Source organism: Thunnus thynnus, chromosome 20, assembly GCF_963924715.1.
Source record: "Thunnus thynnus chromosome 20, fThuThy2.1, whole genome shotgun sequence".
In the NCBI taxonomy this organism is placed as follows: domain Eukaryota; kingdom Metazoa; phylum Chordata; class Actinopteri; order Scombriformes; family Scombridae; genus Thunnus; species Thunnus thynnus.
This window is the reverse complement of record NC_089536.1, coordinates 785385-799693: the sequence shown is the minus strand read 5'-3', so window position 1 is coordinate 799693 and position 14309 is coordinate 785385. Positions and strand designations below refer to the sequence as shown.

Here is a 14309-nt window from a genome sequence, read left to right as displayed (position 1 = left end):
TATATATATATATATGTATATATGTATATATGTATATATATACATATATTTGTTTCTCTCCTCCTCAGGGCGGGATCTCTTACATTGGACTCAATGTATTTCTTTTTTTTTCATGCTAATCTGTGATTGGCCATGACACGTAAAATGACGCTCCAAGGGAGGACGTCCTCTCTAACCAATCAACAACCAGAATGCAATATTGACATCGAGTTGGTCCAATGATAGTTTCCAGAGTAGCAGCAGTAGATAGATCCTCGTGTTAGCCATTGCAACAGTTAGCTTGTTTGTCATTGTTGCTAATGATATCAGACGAGCAGCAGTCATAAAATTCTGTTAACTAACAAACAAGATGACCAACAGTCACTAATAGACGTTATAACATGAATACTTCATCTGCATGATAGAAAGAAGACGTCAGATAACGTGAGTCAGATACAGCTTCTCTCTCTCTGTCTCTTTGGTCGCTAATTTCATCTCCTTAACAAGAATGCAGCAGATATATATATATATATATATATATATATATATATATATATATATATATATATGTACATATATATAATGTGTTGTGGGTAACGTGACTTTGCTTGTTGAAGTTACAGTGAGTTGTCTTTTTAATTGAGTGGTTGTTCAGTCACCTGTTGATGTTGTGTGATTAGTGAATGAGTGCAGGAGTTTTTAAGCTGAGTCGTATATTGAGTAATAAGCTTAAAGTAACTAGAATAATAAGTGTTAACATGTCAGCTTTGTAGAATATATTTTGTATGTGGTGCACATAGATCAGAGTGTGTGAGTCATACACAGGAAACACATGTAAATCATGTGATATGTTGTCTGTTTTTGATGAGAACATAAATCTGTTGTCACATTAGAACAATACTATAAATTTGAATTTCACTTTTTAGTTCAGGCTGAAAAATAAATAATAAATATTATGATAAATATTATAATAAATATTATAATAAATAAATAAATTAATTAATAAATTATCAAACAGTGAAGTAACAGTAATGATTTCTTAAATATGCAAACATTAGTGTACATTAATAGTTTTTTTAAATTTTTATTTTGTATTTTAGTTTATAATTTAATGAGAGAAAATATAAGAAATGACCTGATAAAGTTCAGACGAACATCATCAATAAAATACATAAAATGACACTTTTATTTAAACTGTGATGTTTATTTGAACATTTAAAGGTTATTTACTGAAGTAAATAACAAAACTCTTCTTCAGTTTCCTCAAATATCTGAAGATGATGATGAAGAAACATCAGAGTTCAAGTCTGATCCTGTTTGAATCAAACTAAACTCAAAAAGTCAAAAAAAGATGTTTTGCTACAAAGTTCTTTAAAATGAAATCAGTAGAGGAAGAGGAGGAGGAGGAGGAGGAGGAGGAGGAGGAGGAGGAGGAGGAGGAGAAGGAGGAGGAAGAGGAGGAGGAAGAGGAGGAGGAGGAGGAGGAGGAGGAGTAGTAGTACATGTTTTCCTCCAGCAGGGGGCATCATGTCTCCATGTTCTTTTTTTATTGGGTCTATGTTCTTCTTTTTGTTCTTCTTCTTCTTCTTCTTCTTCTTCTTATTATTATTGTTATTGTTATTATTATTATTATTATTATTATTATCAGCTGTCATGGCCTCTCTCCTTTCTCATGTATTTTATTTATTCCCTAATTTATTATTTTCATCTTTATATGTGAACTCTTCCATCATTTAATGTCTGTTTAAAGAACTTTAAAAGACTTTAAAAAAAAACAACAACGTAAACTTACTGACGGACGATTTAATACAAATATACAATCAATAATAATAATAATAATAATGATAACAACAGAACCTTCATTTCATCAGTAGAGTTGTTTCTTTTTATTTCATATTATTTTTAGTTTTATTTCATTTTTCAAACAACATATCATATATACACACACACACACACACACTTATATGTGTGTGTGTGTGTGTAGGTGTGTGTGTGTGTGTGTGTGTGTAGGTGTGTGTGTGTGTGTGTGTGTGTGTGTGTATGTGTGTAGGTGTGTGTGTGTGTGTGTGTGTGTGTGTGTGTATGTGTGTGTGTGTGTGTGTAGGTGTGTGTGTGTGTAGGTGTGTGTGTGTGTGTGTGTGTGTGTGTGTAGGTGTGTGTGTGTAGGTGTGTGTGTGTGTGTGTGTGTGTGTGTGTGTGTGTGTGTGTAGGTGTGTGTGTGTGTAGGTGTGTCTGTGTGTGCTGATGTCTCATCACAGCTGTAAAATATCAAAGAAACAAACAAACTGATGACATCATAAAAGCGTCTGAACTGCAGAAACATTTAATATTATTATTTTATGAATTAGTTGTCAGACTGTGTCCCGGTGAGGAAGAGGTGAGGAAGAGGAGTCAGCAGATTAAAAACAGAGGACACACTCAGGTTTGGACATCTGGAGCCGCCAGTCAAACCTGAATTCATTAACCTCCGCTGATAATTAATTAAAGACACGTCATGTTCAATTAGAGGAAACTAAAACGCCCCAAATCAGGTTAATTGACCCTGATCAGCCGCTCGGCTGCCGACTCAAACACCACAGAACAAGAAGAGCAGGAGGAGGAGGAGGAGGAGGAGGAAGAGGGGGAGGAGGAGGACATGTTTTCATTCAGCAAGAGGGGTCACATCTCCACAAGAGAAATACAAACTTCTTCTTCTTCTTCTTCTTCTTCTTCTTCTTCTTCTTCTTCTTCTTCTTCTTCTTCTTCTTCTTCTTGCCACATTTTCTGTGTGTTGACAGGAAGCAACATTTTACTTTTCCTCACTTTGACTCCTGTTTTTGGTTCATATACGTCTAAACTCACTGAGTGAAGATCTGAATAAAACTAATATAAATAATAATAATAATTAATAAATGAATAAAAATAACCATCAGAATCTTTCTGAAGCACTTTTTTAAAATACAAAATATAATTAAATGTTTCTTCACAGTTCAGAAGAACAAAAACAGATCAAAGAAAAGATTCTGATTGATAATCAAGTTAACATTTAATTTTCTCCTTGCAGACGAGACTGAGGGCAAAGCAGCAACAGTTTTATAATGAATAATGTAAACGAGACAAAGTCGTTATCAACATAATGAGATTGTTGTCTTACAACTGATCCTAGAGCTGCAACTAACCATCAGTATCATTATTGATTCATCTATTGATTGTTGTCTGGATTCATTGATTAGTTGTTTGGTTTATAAAATGTTTCCTAAAGATGATGTCATCAAAAAGATGACATCATCAGTCAGAGAGACTAAAGAAACCAGAAAATATTAACAAGCTGGAAACAGAGAAACTGACTCAAAATGATTAATCGATTGTCAAAACAGTTGTTGATTAATTTAATAGTTGACAACTGATCGATCAGTCGACTGATCGATCAGTCTGATTGATTCTTTGTGAAACATTCAGACAGAACAAAGAGAATCTGAGACGCCTGATGATGTTTGTTCTCAGTATTTAGTTGTTTTTCTTCCTGAATAAAACCAGAAGTGACAGAAACACACAGTCAGAGAGAAGAGACGTATTGATCAGCAGCATTGATTGATTGATTTGATTCACTGACTCATGTTTGTCTCTTTTGTTCTCAGCAAGAACAAAATAAACCACGTTTGTCTTTTTAAATGTGTTAAAAACATTTAATCATGTGCATAATTAATATAATATCTGTTATCAGTATATTGTGAAATATCACCTGATTGATTAACTCGTTAACATCGTCCTAAAAATCAATCAAAGATAAAAGAGTTTAAATTCTATTCTGTAAGAAACGACAGTAGATTAAAATGTATTTTTTTATTATTTTTTATTCATTTGAGTTTTTATGTTTCTGCTCAGATGTTTAAATCTTCATAAATAAAAATAAAGACAAAATATCTTTATTTACAAACAAAAAGCTACAAAATGTGTCCAGAGAAGCAAATAAATCAGCGTCATTGATCAGAGCTGAAGATGCTGATCTCTCTCTCTCTGTTTCCTCTTGGTGTCGCTCTTTCCTCGCTCGCCGACTCTCTGCTGGGACGGAGGGAATTCCCTGAACTGGGACGACTGGAAATCCCTCTGCAACACACACACACACACACACACACACACACACACACACACACACACACACACACACACACACACACACACACAGAGAGAGAATCTGAAAGTGTTTTTCTGTTTCCAGCTGAAGGTCGAGCGCTTTGTTTCCTCTCGTTTTATTTTCATTTTTCTGGCTTCTGGTCTGTTTTTCTTCTTTTTGTTTGCAGCTGTCTGACTGACTGTCGCTGCAGTCGAGTCAAATAGAATCAAACGGAGTGAAAGGAGACGAGAAAACAGAATGAAAGACAGTAAAAAGCTTCAAGTTCAGCAGAAAATGCATCAAATAAAACAAAATAAAAATAAATAGAATAAAAACAGGAGTCAGTTGATTTAGAAACGCATTAATTTTTATATTTAAACACATTTGTACATAAATCTTGATTAAAAAAAAAGATTTCATATTTAAACAATTTAAATCTTTATTGATTTCTAACTTGTTGGATCTTAAATGTTTGTAATTAAACTGTAATTCCTCTTTAATCTGATTTGTGTCAGATGAGTTAATGTAGACATGATTTATTAATAATATGATTTATAAATAATATGATTTATTTCAGACAAACAGTTTGACGTGTTTAAAGGAACAACCTCTAATATCTCCGGTAACTGCAGGTGTGGTTTCGGACTGTGCCGCTAGTGGAAGGTCGCCACGGAAACCCAGTTAATAATACTGCATATGGTGAGTTAACAGATGTTTTATTTTATTATTACTTTAACATCAGCATGAAAGCAACTGATCAACATGATGAAATAATATTATAGCAAAGTTTAAAATACAGAAATACAACAATTAAAACTGAAAACATCAGACATTTATCAATAAATTGTTTCCAAAAAACAAAAAAACATTTTTTCATCTGAAATATTTTTGAGCCATTAGACTAGATTAAAAAATTAAGATTAGATTAGATTAAAAAAAAAAAGGTTTTAAGTCTAATTGTTAATTTAAAACTCTCAGGTAAAGAGGACGTAGGTTAAAAATAAGACGTGAGGAAGAAGAGACGACCTGCGTGATGAAGAACTGATGTGTTGCAGGTTGAGGTTTAAGATAACATGTCAGAAATGACATCATTCGATATTTATATTCAGGTCTGAGATGTTTGGGATTTAAAATTGACTCTCTGTATGTTTAATAATATATATTTAATATGATTTATTGATGTAGGATAAATATGAAGTGATTAATGATGATGTGATGATGAAGGTCTGACATGATGAAGGTTGTGTTTAGGTTGATTCAGAGATGATATAAACAGCACAAAAAGTAAGAAAATGTGTGTTTGATAGATTATTTCTCTTTTAAATGGAGCCACATTTGTAAGGAACATGCGCAGCAGAGCTGAGTATGTGGGTTGCGCCCATGAAAAATTTGCCAAATCTTCTCTGCCAATGCCAAACGGCTTATTTTGCTGTTGCTATGGACTCTTGTTTCGAGTTTCTGGTACCCCCAGGTGCTGCCAATCAGGCACCTGTGAGCTTGGGCCCTGCTACAGGGGTCAGTAGGTGTCTGCTCCAAGAATCAGCATACCAGGTTTGACTGATCTGGATTGGGCCCGTGCGATAGGCAACTTCAAGCTGGTGTTCCTTAAAACCAAGTTGCGGCATTATTTGGAGTGAGCCCTAGTACCATCTCCAAAGTGAAGGCCAAGTTCTTTATAACGGGGATGTCAGAGACCCAAGAAGACGACACCCCAAGAAGACTGTTTCCTCACCCTGTCAGCACTGAGGTACCGTAGGCTGTCTTCTACAGATTTGCAGTCAAGGTTTGCAGGACGATATGGCCGACGGCTCCCTGCCCAGACAATCTGGAACAGACTGCACGCAGCCAATCTCCGGCTGCCATGACTGCCCTTCACCATCAGGCCCGTTTGCACTGGAACCTGAACATGTGGAAGAACATTATGTTCAGCAATGAGTCCAGATTCTGTCTATGGCAGATGAATCTTAGGGTCAAAGTGTGGAGAAGATGCGGAGGCTCATCATCATTGGAGGCAATCTCAATGCAGAGAGATATGGAGATGAGATTCTGCAACCAGTGGCGATCCCATATCTCCACAGTCTGGGACCGAACTGAGGCTCCTGTTTGTTAGATTAATAAATTGTTAAATTGCCAATATGTCTTGTTTCTTCAAACTTCAATCATCCAATCCACCAAACACCAAACAAGAGTCAATGGCAGAATAAGCTGTTTGGCATCGGCAGAGAAGATTTGGCAAATTTTTCATGGGCGCAACCCACATACTCAGCTCTGCTGCTCATCCCACAAATGCATGTTCCTTACAAATGTGGCTCCATTTAAAAGGGAAATAAACAGGATTTCCAACAGTATAAGATTTATTACCAAGAAGCTTCGTTACAACAAAGAAATAATCTACCAAACACACATGTCCTGACTTTATGTGCTACGTTTATGTTAGAAACATGTTTTTAGATGATGTCGGCTCACAGACAAGATGACTGATATTAGAGGAGATGATGTAGGTTTGAAATGATGGAATACGTGTTTATACGATGAAGGTCTGAGATGATGAAGGTCTGAGATGATGAAGGTCTGAGATGATGAAGGTTTTGGCTCAGAGAGTAACATGATTTTAAGATGGAAGTTTTTAACTTTAACTTTAGATGTAGGATGAAGATGATGTCATTAGGACAATTTAAGATGATAGACGGATGATGTCAGAGGTGATGATGTCAGAGTTTGTACGTTATGCAATTGTTGGTTCGATGTCGGTCTGATGGTGAAGACGAGAGAAGATGAAGGTTTTCTACATCATCAGTTAGAGACGATTTATGTTGCGCACACACACACACACACACACACACACACACACACAGATTAATACACTGACTGTGTGTTTTGCTTAAACGCTGCTGTAGTTTAAAGCGGGTGACTGACTGAATGAATGTTTTTTACCGAGTCAGCCGTGTGTGTGTGTGTGTGTGTGTGTTTGTGTGTGTGTGTGTGTGTGTGTGTGTGTGTGTGTGTGTGTGTGTGTGTGTGTGTGTGTGTGTGACAGCTGGCCCATCTGACTTTGCCGTGACATCTGGGAAACCCGCCGGTGTGCCACCGTGAACGCCGGTTGATGTCGCTATTTAAATGCAAATGTGTGTGTGTGTGTGTGTGTGTGTGTGTGTGTGTGTGTGTGTGTGTGTGTGTGTGTGTCGCCTGCTCGCACTTCACACACAATAAAGAGCAGGAGGGCTTCACACACACACAGTAAATCAGATGATAAACTGCAGTGAAAACGCAACAATAATTCAATTAAAGATGATTTTTATTGTTGTTTTTATTGTTGTTATTGACATGATGTAAATAGTTTAATTTCATAATAATTTGTTCTTTTGTTCGTCGTCCGTCTGCTGCTGATTGGAAGGTTTCAGGCTGTAAATTCAGCCAATCAAACCAAATCAAATCAATCAATAAATAAATAAATAATACAATAAAATTAATTCTGTAATTTATTTACATTTAAAAATCACGAGAGAGAGAAAAATGTTTTCATGTTTATAATTTAAAAACTAAATTAAAAAGAAACAAACAAGCAGAAAAGAAGATGAATTTAAAGTGAATCTAATTGATTGATAATTGATTGATCATCTTTGAACTGAAGTGATCAAACAAACGAAACGTCTCGACTCATAAAAACCGTCTCACAGTTTAAACTAAATGTTTAAAGGTGTAAATTTAATCTGCAGCGAGGAGGAGGAGGAGGAGGAAGAACGGACGCAATAATAATAAAATAATAAACGTACGTCGGCATGGAAACGTTGAAAACTAAAGCAGGATAATTCATCACCTGACGGACGCGGCTCAACGTAACCGAGTTTCTTCTTCTTCTTCATGTAAATGAGATCAAATCATAAAACACTGAATCAGGTTTGTTTTTCTTCTTCTTCTCTTGTTTTTCTGATTCTGGACATAAAATGTAATTTTGACTCTTTAACATATTTCACTCTGTGTTTCATCATTTTGTTGTTTTTCTTCCTGATCAGAAACAGAAACACACAGTATTGATCAGCAGCATTGATTCATTGATCAGTTGAACTTGTGTTTGTGTCTTTTGTTCTGAAACAAAATAAAACACAGTTTCACCTTCTTCAGCACAAATATATTTTACATATAGAAGTAAATCTAATATAAAGATCAATATGTTGTTTTAAAGCTTTTTGAAACTCAGAATTTGAAGATTTGATGTTTTAATTTTAAAAGAGAAAAATAATAAAAACGAAGAAGAAAATTAAAATATATTTTAAAATAAAATTAAAATAAAAAAGATTTGAATGAAATGTTGCAATAAAATAAATAAAAAAACATCTTTTAACTGAAAGTAGAAGAAGAGAAAAACCTCCTTCCTCCTCCTCCTCCTCCTCCTCCTCCTCCTCCTGTCTGCAGGTCGGGGATTTGTCCCGAAAGAACGGAGCCTCATTTGGAAACCAGATTGCCCCCTGCCCCCCCCCCCCCCCCCCCCCCCATCACCCCCCCTCCCCTCCAGCGTTTCCTCCTCAGACGGCTCATTTATTCGTCCATTTAAATTGAATTATCAGCTTTTTATTACAGACAAAAAGCAGCGAAACCTGCAGTTTATTATCAATATTATTATTATTATTATTATTATTATTATTATTATTATTATTATTATTATTATTAGAGAGCAGCTCGGTGTATTGATCAGGTATTGATTGACGTCTTCAGTCACATCAGTTTTTCTGCAGCTGTCAAAAGTGAATTTTTTGGGTTTTTTTTAAAAATGAAAAATTCAGGAGAATAAAAAAAGTCTTCAGGACATGAACTCACCTCCTCCTTTCTTCTTCTTCTTCTTCTTCTTCTTCTTCTTTTTTCTCCTCGTTTTTCTTTCAGTTTGAATTTTGTTGCTTAATAAATAAATAAATAAATAAATGAATTTCCCTCCTCTTCCTCCTCTTCGTCCTCTCGGTTTTTTTTTTCTCTGCAGCCGATGAAACACAAACTCTTCTTCTCTGTTTAAACTGGTTTCCTCTCCTTCCTCCTTCCTCCTCCTCCAGTCCGGGCTCGGTCCACCCCTCGGAGCCTCGGAGGCCTTCACCCCCCCGTTCCTCTTCCTCACATCATCGACTGTAATGTAGAAAGCGTTAATCTGATCGATCAGACGAACAGAACCTGAAGTTATAGATTTATTTATCTCTGATTGTGTTGAGATTAAAGGACAGAATCTCTGCAACCACACGTCAGCTGTTCTCTGATTGGACACACGAGGGCGCCGAATCTGTTGTTGACGTCACAGCGGCGGCGCCCTCTGGAGGCCAAAACATCAGACTTCAACACCGGAGAAGGTTTAAAGACGTGTTTTGACTTCGTTATTTGTTCATAATGAATCATGAAGGAATATTTTCTGTTTCTCACGTTTGTGTTTCAGAAAACGTTTTAATAAAGTTAAATTTGCCGCGTCGAGTCGTCGGTCACATGACGGGAAACAGACGCTTCTCTCTCGCCGTCGGCTCGTTAACACGTCTGTCTGCTTGTCGTGAGTAACTGTGAGTGTGTGTTGAGCTCTGAGGATCCCTCACCGGCTTCCCAGCAGCATCCTTTAAATCCTGGAAGTGGAAACAGAAGAGACCAGTTCACATTCTGGTTTTTACTGGGGAGAGACAGAGAGCTCTCTCTCTCTCTCTCTCTCTCTCTCTCTCTCTCTCTCTGCCTCTCTCTGGTTGGTCGGTTCGAGTGCCTGCCCCCTCCCCCCCTCCTCCCTCTCTCTCTCTTTATCTCTCTCTCTCACACACACACACACACACACACACTCTTCACCTCTCCTCTCCTTATAAGGTCAGGCCCCGCCCCCCGCTGTGATGTCGTCAGCGGCTCGGAGGAAGACCCGTGGGGTTTTTGGGTTTTGGCGTCCAGTCCTGTGGGGCCGCAGGGCTGAGAGTTTCTCCTCCTCCGCTCCTCATCCCTCCATCATCGGCCCGTCTCTCCTCCTCTCTCCTCCTCTCTTTGGGGAAAAGAAAAAAGACACTTTGCTCGCGCTCGATTCGCCGTCCGGACCGCCGCTCTGTTCCCCAGATTTCTCGTCCTCTGAGGATTTTATTTCTCTTTTCCCCTTTTTTCTCTCCTCCTCATTTCTTTCTGTCTTTCTGTCTTTTTTTGTCTTTCTTTCTTTCTTTCTCTGTTTTTTGTTCTTTTTTTTCACCATGACGGCGACGACTGAGAATATTTTAAAAATCCTTTTGTAAAAACTCTCAGAAGAAGAAAAACAGTTTTTCTTCTTCTTTAAAGTTGAATTAAATCTCAAAAAGAGACAAAAAGTTGTGCAGACGAATAAAACTTCCTTCTGCACAAATCTCTGCTTTTTCTTCTTCTTCTTCCTTCTTTTCTTCGTCCTCTTCTTCATCCTCGTCATGCGGCTGGTTTCAGACTTCGGAGTGTTTCGATATTTGTGAAGAAAACAAGAAGAAGAAGAAGAAGAAGAAGAAGAAGAGGAGCGAGCCTCCGTCCTTCCTGTGCAGCTGATTTTTTTTTTTATCTGCTGGACTTTTCTTCGTTCCTGTTTTATTTTTCTTCTTCTCCTGGTGCTCCCCGTGTTGTTTGCGTGGTCGTGCGGTAGCAGCGGTGGTGTCGGCGCCGGCGTGGGTCGGAGGCGGTGTGTCGGTGTGACTCTGGAGATGTTTGGGATCCAGGACAACCTGCCCCGCGGGGCCACGGCCAGCATGAAGGAGGAGCCGCTGGCCGTTCGCTCCTGGATGCACTCGGCCGGCGTGGTGGACGCCAACACGGCCGCTCAGAGGTAAAACTCACCGCCCGCCGCCGCCCCCCAGAGGGATTCTGGGAGCTGTAGTCCCAACGGACAAACAGCCGCTCGGCAGGAAGGGTCAGACGAGACGGAGAGACGCTTTAAAAGGTTCAATATTTCTGCTGCAGGAACATTTAAATTCCTGCAAAGTAAATTTAATCAAAACAGGAAAAACAAATAAAATATTTCTGATAATTTTCTAATATTTCAGATTTTCAGGGTTTAAATTTTTGCATCTTAAAGGAAAAAAATCAAATCAGATGGAAAGAAAATAAAAATAGAAGCTTTAATAAGAGTGAAAAGTAAATAATAAAGAATATTTACAGATGTTTTAGATGTTTATTGAGATGTTTAGCAGAAGGTTTTATGATGATATCTGAGGACGTTTTATTTAGAGATGAAGAGGCAGATTTTCTCTCCGAGACGTCGCTGAGCAGCAGCTGATGATGATGATGATGATGATGATGATGATGATGATCCGAGTCGACAGAAAATCACTTCAGAAAAAAAAAAAAGGATGAAAACAGACACGACGTCCTGATATTTATTTAATGTTTTAATGTTTCCTGAGTTTGATTCTTCAGAGACGAAGATTCACGAGTCACATTTCTGATATTTCAAGTAAAAAAACCAGTTTCTGTTTAAAACAAACATTTTTATTCATTTAAGTTAAATTAATATTTCAGATTTATTCTTCTCAACCTGAAACTAAACATTTATTAATATGAACGTTGAGGATTTATTTATTTCAGCTGAGAGGAAAATAAATGATTTTATAACTAAAAACACAAATGTTTATTTATTATTATTATTTATTATTTAACAGCATTAATATGATTCTAATGAAACATATTAATGTGATTTTAACAGTGATGAAGATCATTTAAATGAGCAGAAAGTTGTTAACGTTTATAAATGATTATAAATCTACATTATAACGACGTCACATCATTTATTATTGTATTTATTAATATTAACATTTAAAATCAAAGGTTGTGATGAAGCAGGAAGATAAAAGTTAATGTGATGAAGATGATGATGAAGCAGCAGATTCACATCAAAACTTAACGACTCACATTTAAACAAACGTTGTAATATTAAATATTCTCATAACGAGACGTCGTCACTCTGCAGAATCAAACTTCATATTTTAAATAGTTTTATTTTATGAAGCTGAATATAAATATGATCATAAAGAGACAGAAATATCAAATATATATAAATATCAAAACTGATCATAAAAAAACATGAATTTGACTTTTTTTCACACGTAAAATAGTTAAATATGAAGCAGCTGTTTTATATTAATTATAGTTTATTATTATTATTATTATATTATCAGTTTATCACATATATATAAAACAGTTTTTATTAATATAATAATATAAATATGACGGTGAAGCTGCTTTATTCATATTAACATTAAACCTGTTTGTTTCTGTTTCAGATGATTTTATTTTATTATTATATGAAATATAAATATAATCTTCAGCAGGAAGCTTCACGTTCTGTCCTTTTTGTTATAAATGTAGAAACATAAAAACATCACAGATCAGATTTCAGGAGGTCAAAGCTGCAGTTTGAATATTTATAAATGTGAAATCTTTAATATTCCCTCCAGAGTGAACGTTGTTGTTTAACATGATTCATTCATGTGGAGGTTAAAGCCTGAAGCTTCATGTCAAAGCTTTTTATCAATATTTCCTTCACTCCTCTGAATTATTACCTCCCGTTACCGTCGACGACGGGAGGAAACGTGGAGGTCAAAACGAAGCGAAGTCGCTCTTCTTCATGTGTGATTAAATGTTTGATCTTCGGAGGAAACATGTGACATGTGATGTGTTTCATGACTTAAACGTGTCAGAATCACATGTTTGCATGTTGAGAGTCAGTTTCTCTCTCTGAGGTGCGTTTGATTAATCCTCCTCTGCTTCCACACATGAAGGATTCATTTTCATTTGACTTCACAGTTTGTGTGAAATCAGAAAAATGTTCTTGTTGTTTTTTTGTGATTTTAATGAGTTTCAGCTTCTGTTTTCTTGTTTTTATTTTGTAAATGTTTCATTTTTTGGACTCAAGACAAAGTAAATTTTAGTTATTTGTTAATTTTCTTTTGTCTTTGTTCGTCTGTAAAGTTTCACTTATTTGTGAAAATTGTAACAACAACTCACATCAATTAGTTTTATTTTTTTGTCTCAGTGGATTCACATCAGAACTGATCACGATTAATTGATTAGTCGATCGACAGAAAATCAATCGTCATTTTCAATCTTCCTCAGCTGTGAATCTGATCTGAAGGTTTCTGACTGTTAGTCGAACAAAACAAACTGAAGAAATTAACGATTAATTGATTAATTGAGAAATTAATCAATCAGGTTATTTAATAATAAAAATAACGGTTAGTTGCAGCTTTAACGTTGATTCGTCTGAAGTTTAAATTTCACACATTTATTTATTCATTTAACTCAGAACACAATAATAAACAGAAGCTGCAGACGTTCATCTTCACAGTGTTGTTGTTGTTTTACAGTCTCAGCTCTTAATGTTGGACTTTATGGAATAATTTGAAAGTTTTGAAATGTTGGTTGTTATAGTTTATAGATGATTTATATAATATTCAAGAATATCACAGGACCGTTACGACCCCGATGTGTCTGCTGTGTATTTGTGTCAGTTTGTCCTGCAACCCTCTGACCAGCCGTCTGTCTCTCCGTCTCTCAGCGGGGTGGGGTTAGCTCGAGCTCACTTTGAGAAGCAGCCTCCGTCCAATCTGAGGAAATCCAACTTCTTCCACTTCGTGTTGGCGCTCTACGACCGGCAGGGTCAGCCGGTCGAGATCGAACGCACCGCTTACGTCGACTTCGTGGAGAAAGAGAAGGTGAGAAACTCAAAAACAAACACACCCCCACGATCACCACCGACACAGCTTTCTGAACAGAGATAGAAACCAAACGCACCTTCGCTATTAAACTGTCAAACAAAGCTTACAGATGTTTCCACACTAAAAACAGCCCATAGCAGCCTGACAGCAGGTGGAAACCAAACGCACCCCAACATGCTAAAGGTTCATATCCATTTGAATCCTGTCTCCACCCGGGCCGGGTGGGGTTAGAGGAAGTGGTTTGTTTGATTTGTGTTTTTGTGTTCAGGAGCCGAGCGGAGAGAAAACCAACAACGGGATTCATTACAAGCTGCAGCTGCTCTACAGTAACGGTGGGTTCGCTTGTTTTACTGCTCGGCACCGCCCGGCTGCATTAAACACTGATTAGAGCTGAAACAACAACAACAATAATATTAATATTGTGTGTGTGTGTGTGTGCAGGAGTGAGGACGGAGCAGGATCTGTACGTCCGACTCATCGACTCCATGACCAAACAGGTGAGATATCGATTATCGATCACCTGAAATTATTTATATTTTAATCCTAATACTGACGATGATGTCGATCCGGTG

General features: G+C 37.0%; 1 protein-coding gene across 5 annotated transcripts in view; it reads left to right on the top strand.

Moving 5' to 3' along the window:
• Window positions 1-200: 200 nt before the first annotated feature.
• LOC137172719 (transcription factor COE3-like) overlaps window positions 201-14309 on the top strand; it is a 73848-nt gene continuing 59739 nt past the window's right edge. For 2 of the 5 annotated variants that reach the window (XM_067577322.1, XM_067577320.1), the window contains exons 1-4: window positions 9834-10850; window positions 13578-13734; window positions 14006-14069; window positions 14179-14234. In XM_067577322.1, coding sequence (XP_067433423.1) covers window positions 10729-10850; window positions 13578-13734; window positions 14006-14069; window positions 14179-14234 — 399 coding nt within the window. In that variant the 5' untranslated portion in view covers window positions 9834-10728. Of the gene's footprint in view, window positions 424-9831; window positions 10851-13577; window positions 13735-14005; window positions 14070-14178; window positions 14235-14309 lie in introns of those variants that run through there. The other 3 variants (XM_067577323.1, XM_067577321.1, XM_067577324.1) reach the window with 3 other exon arrangements.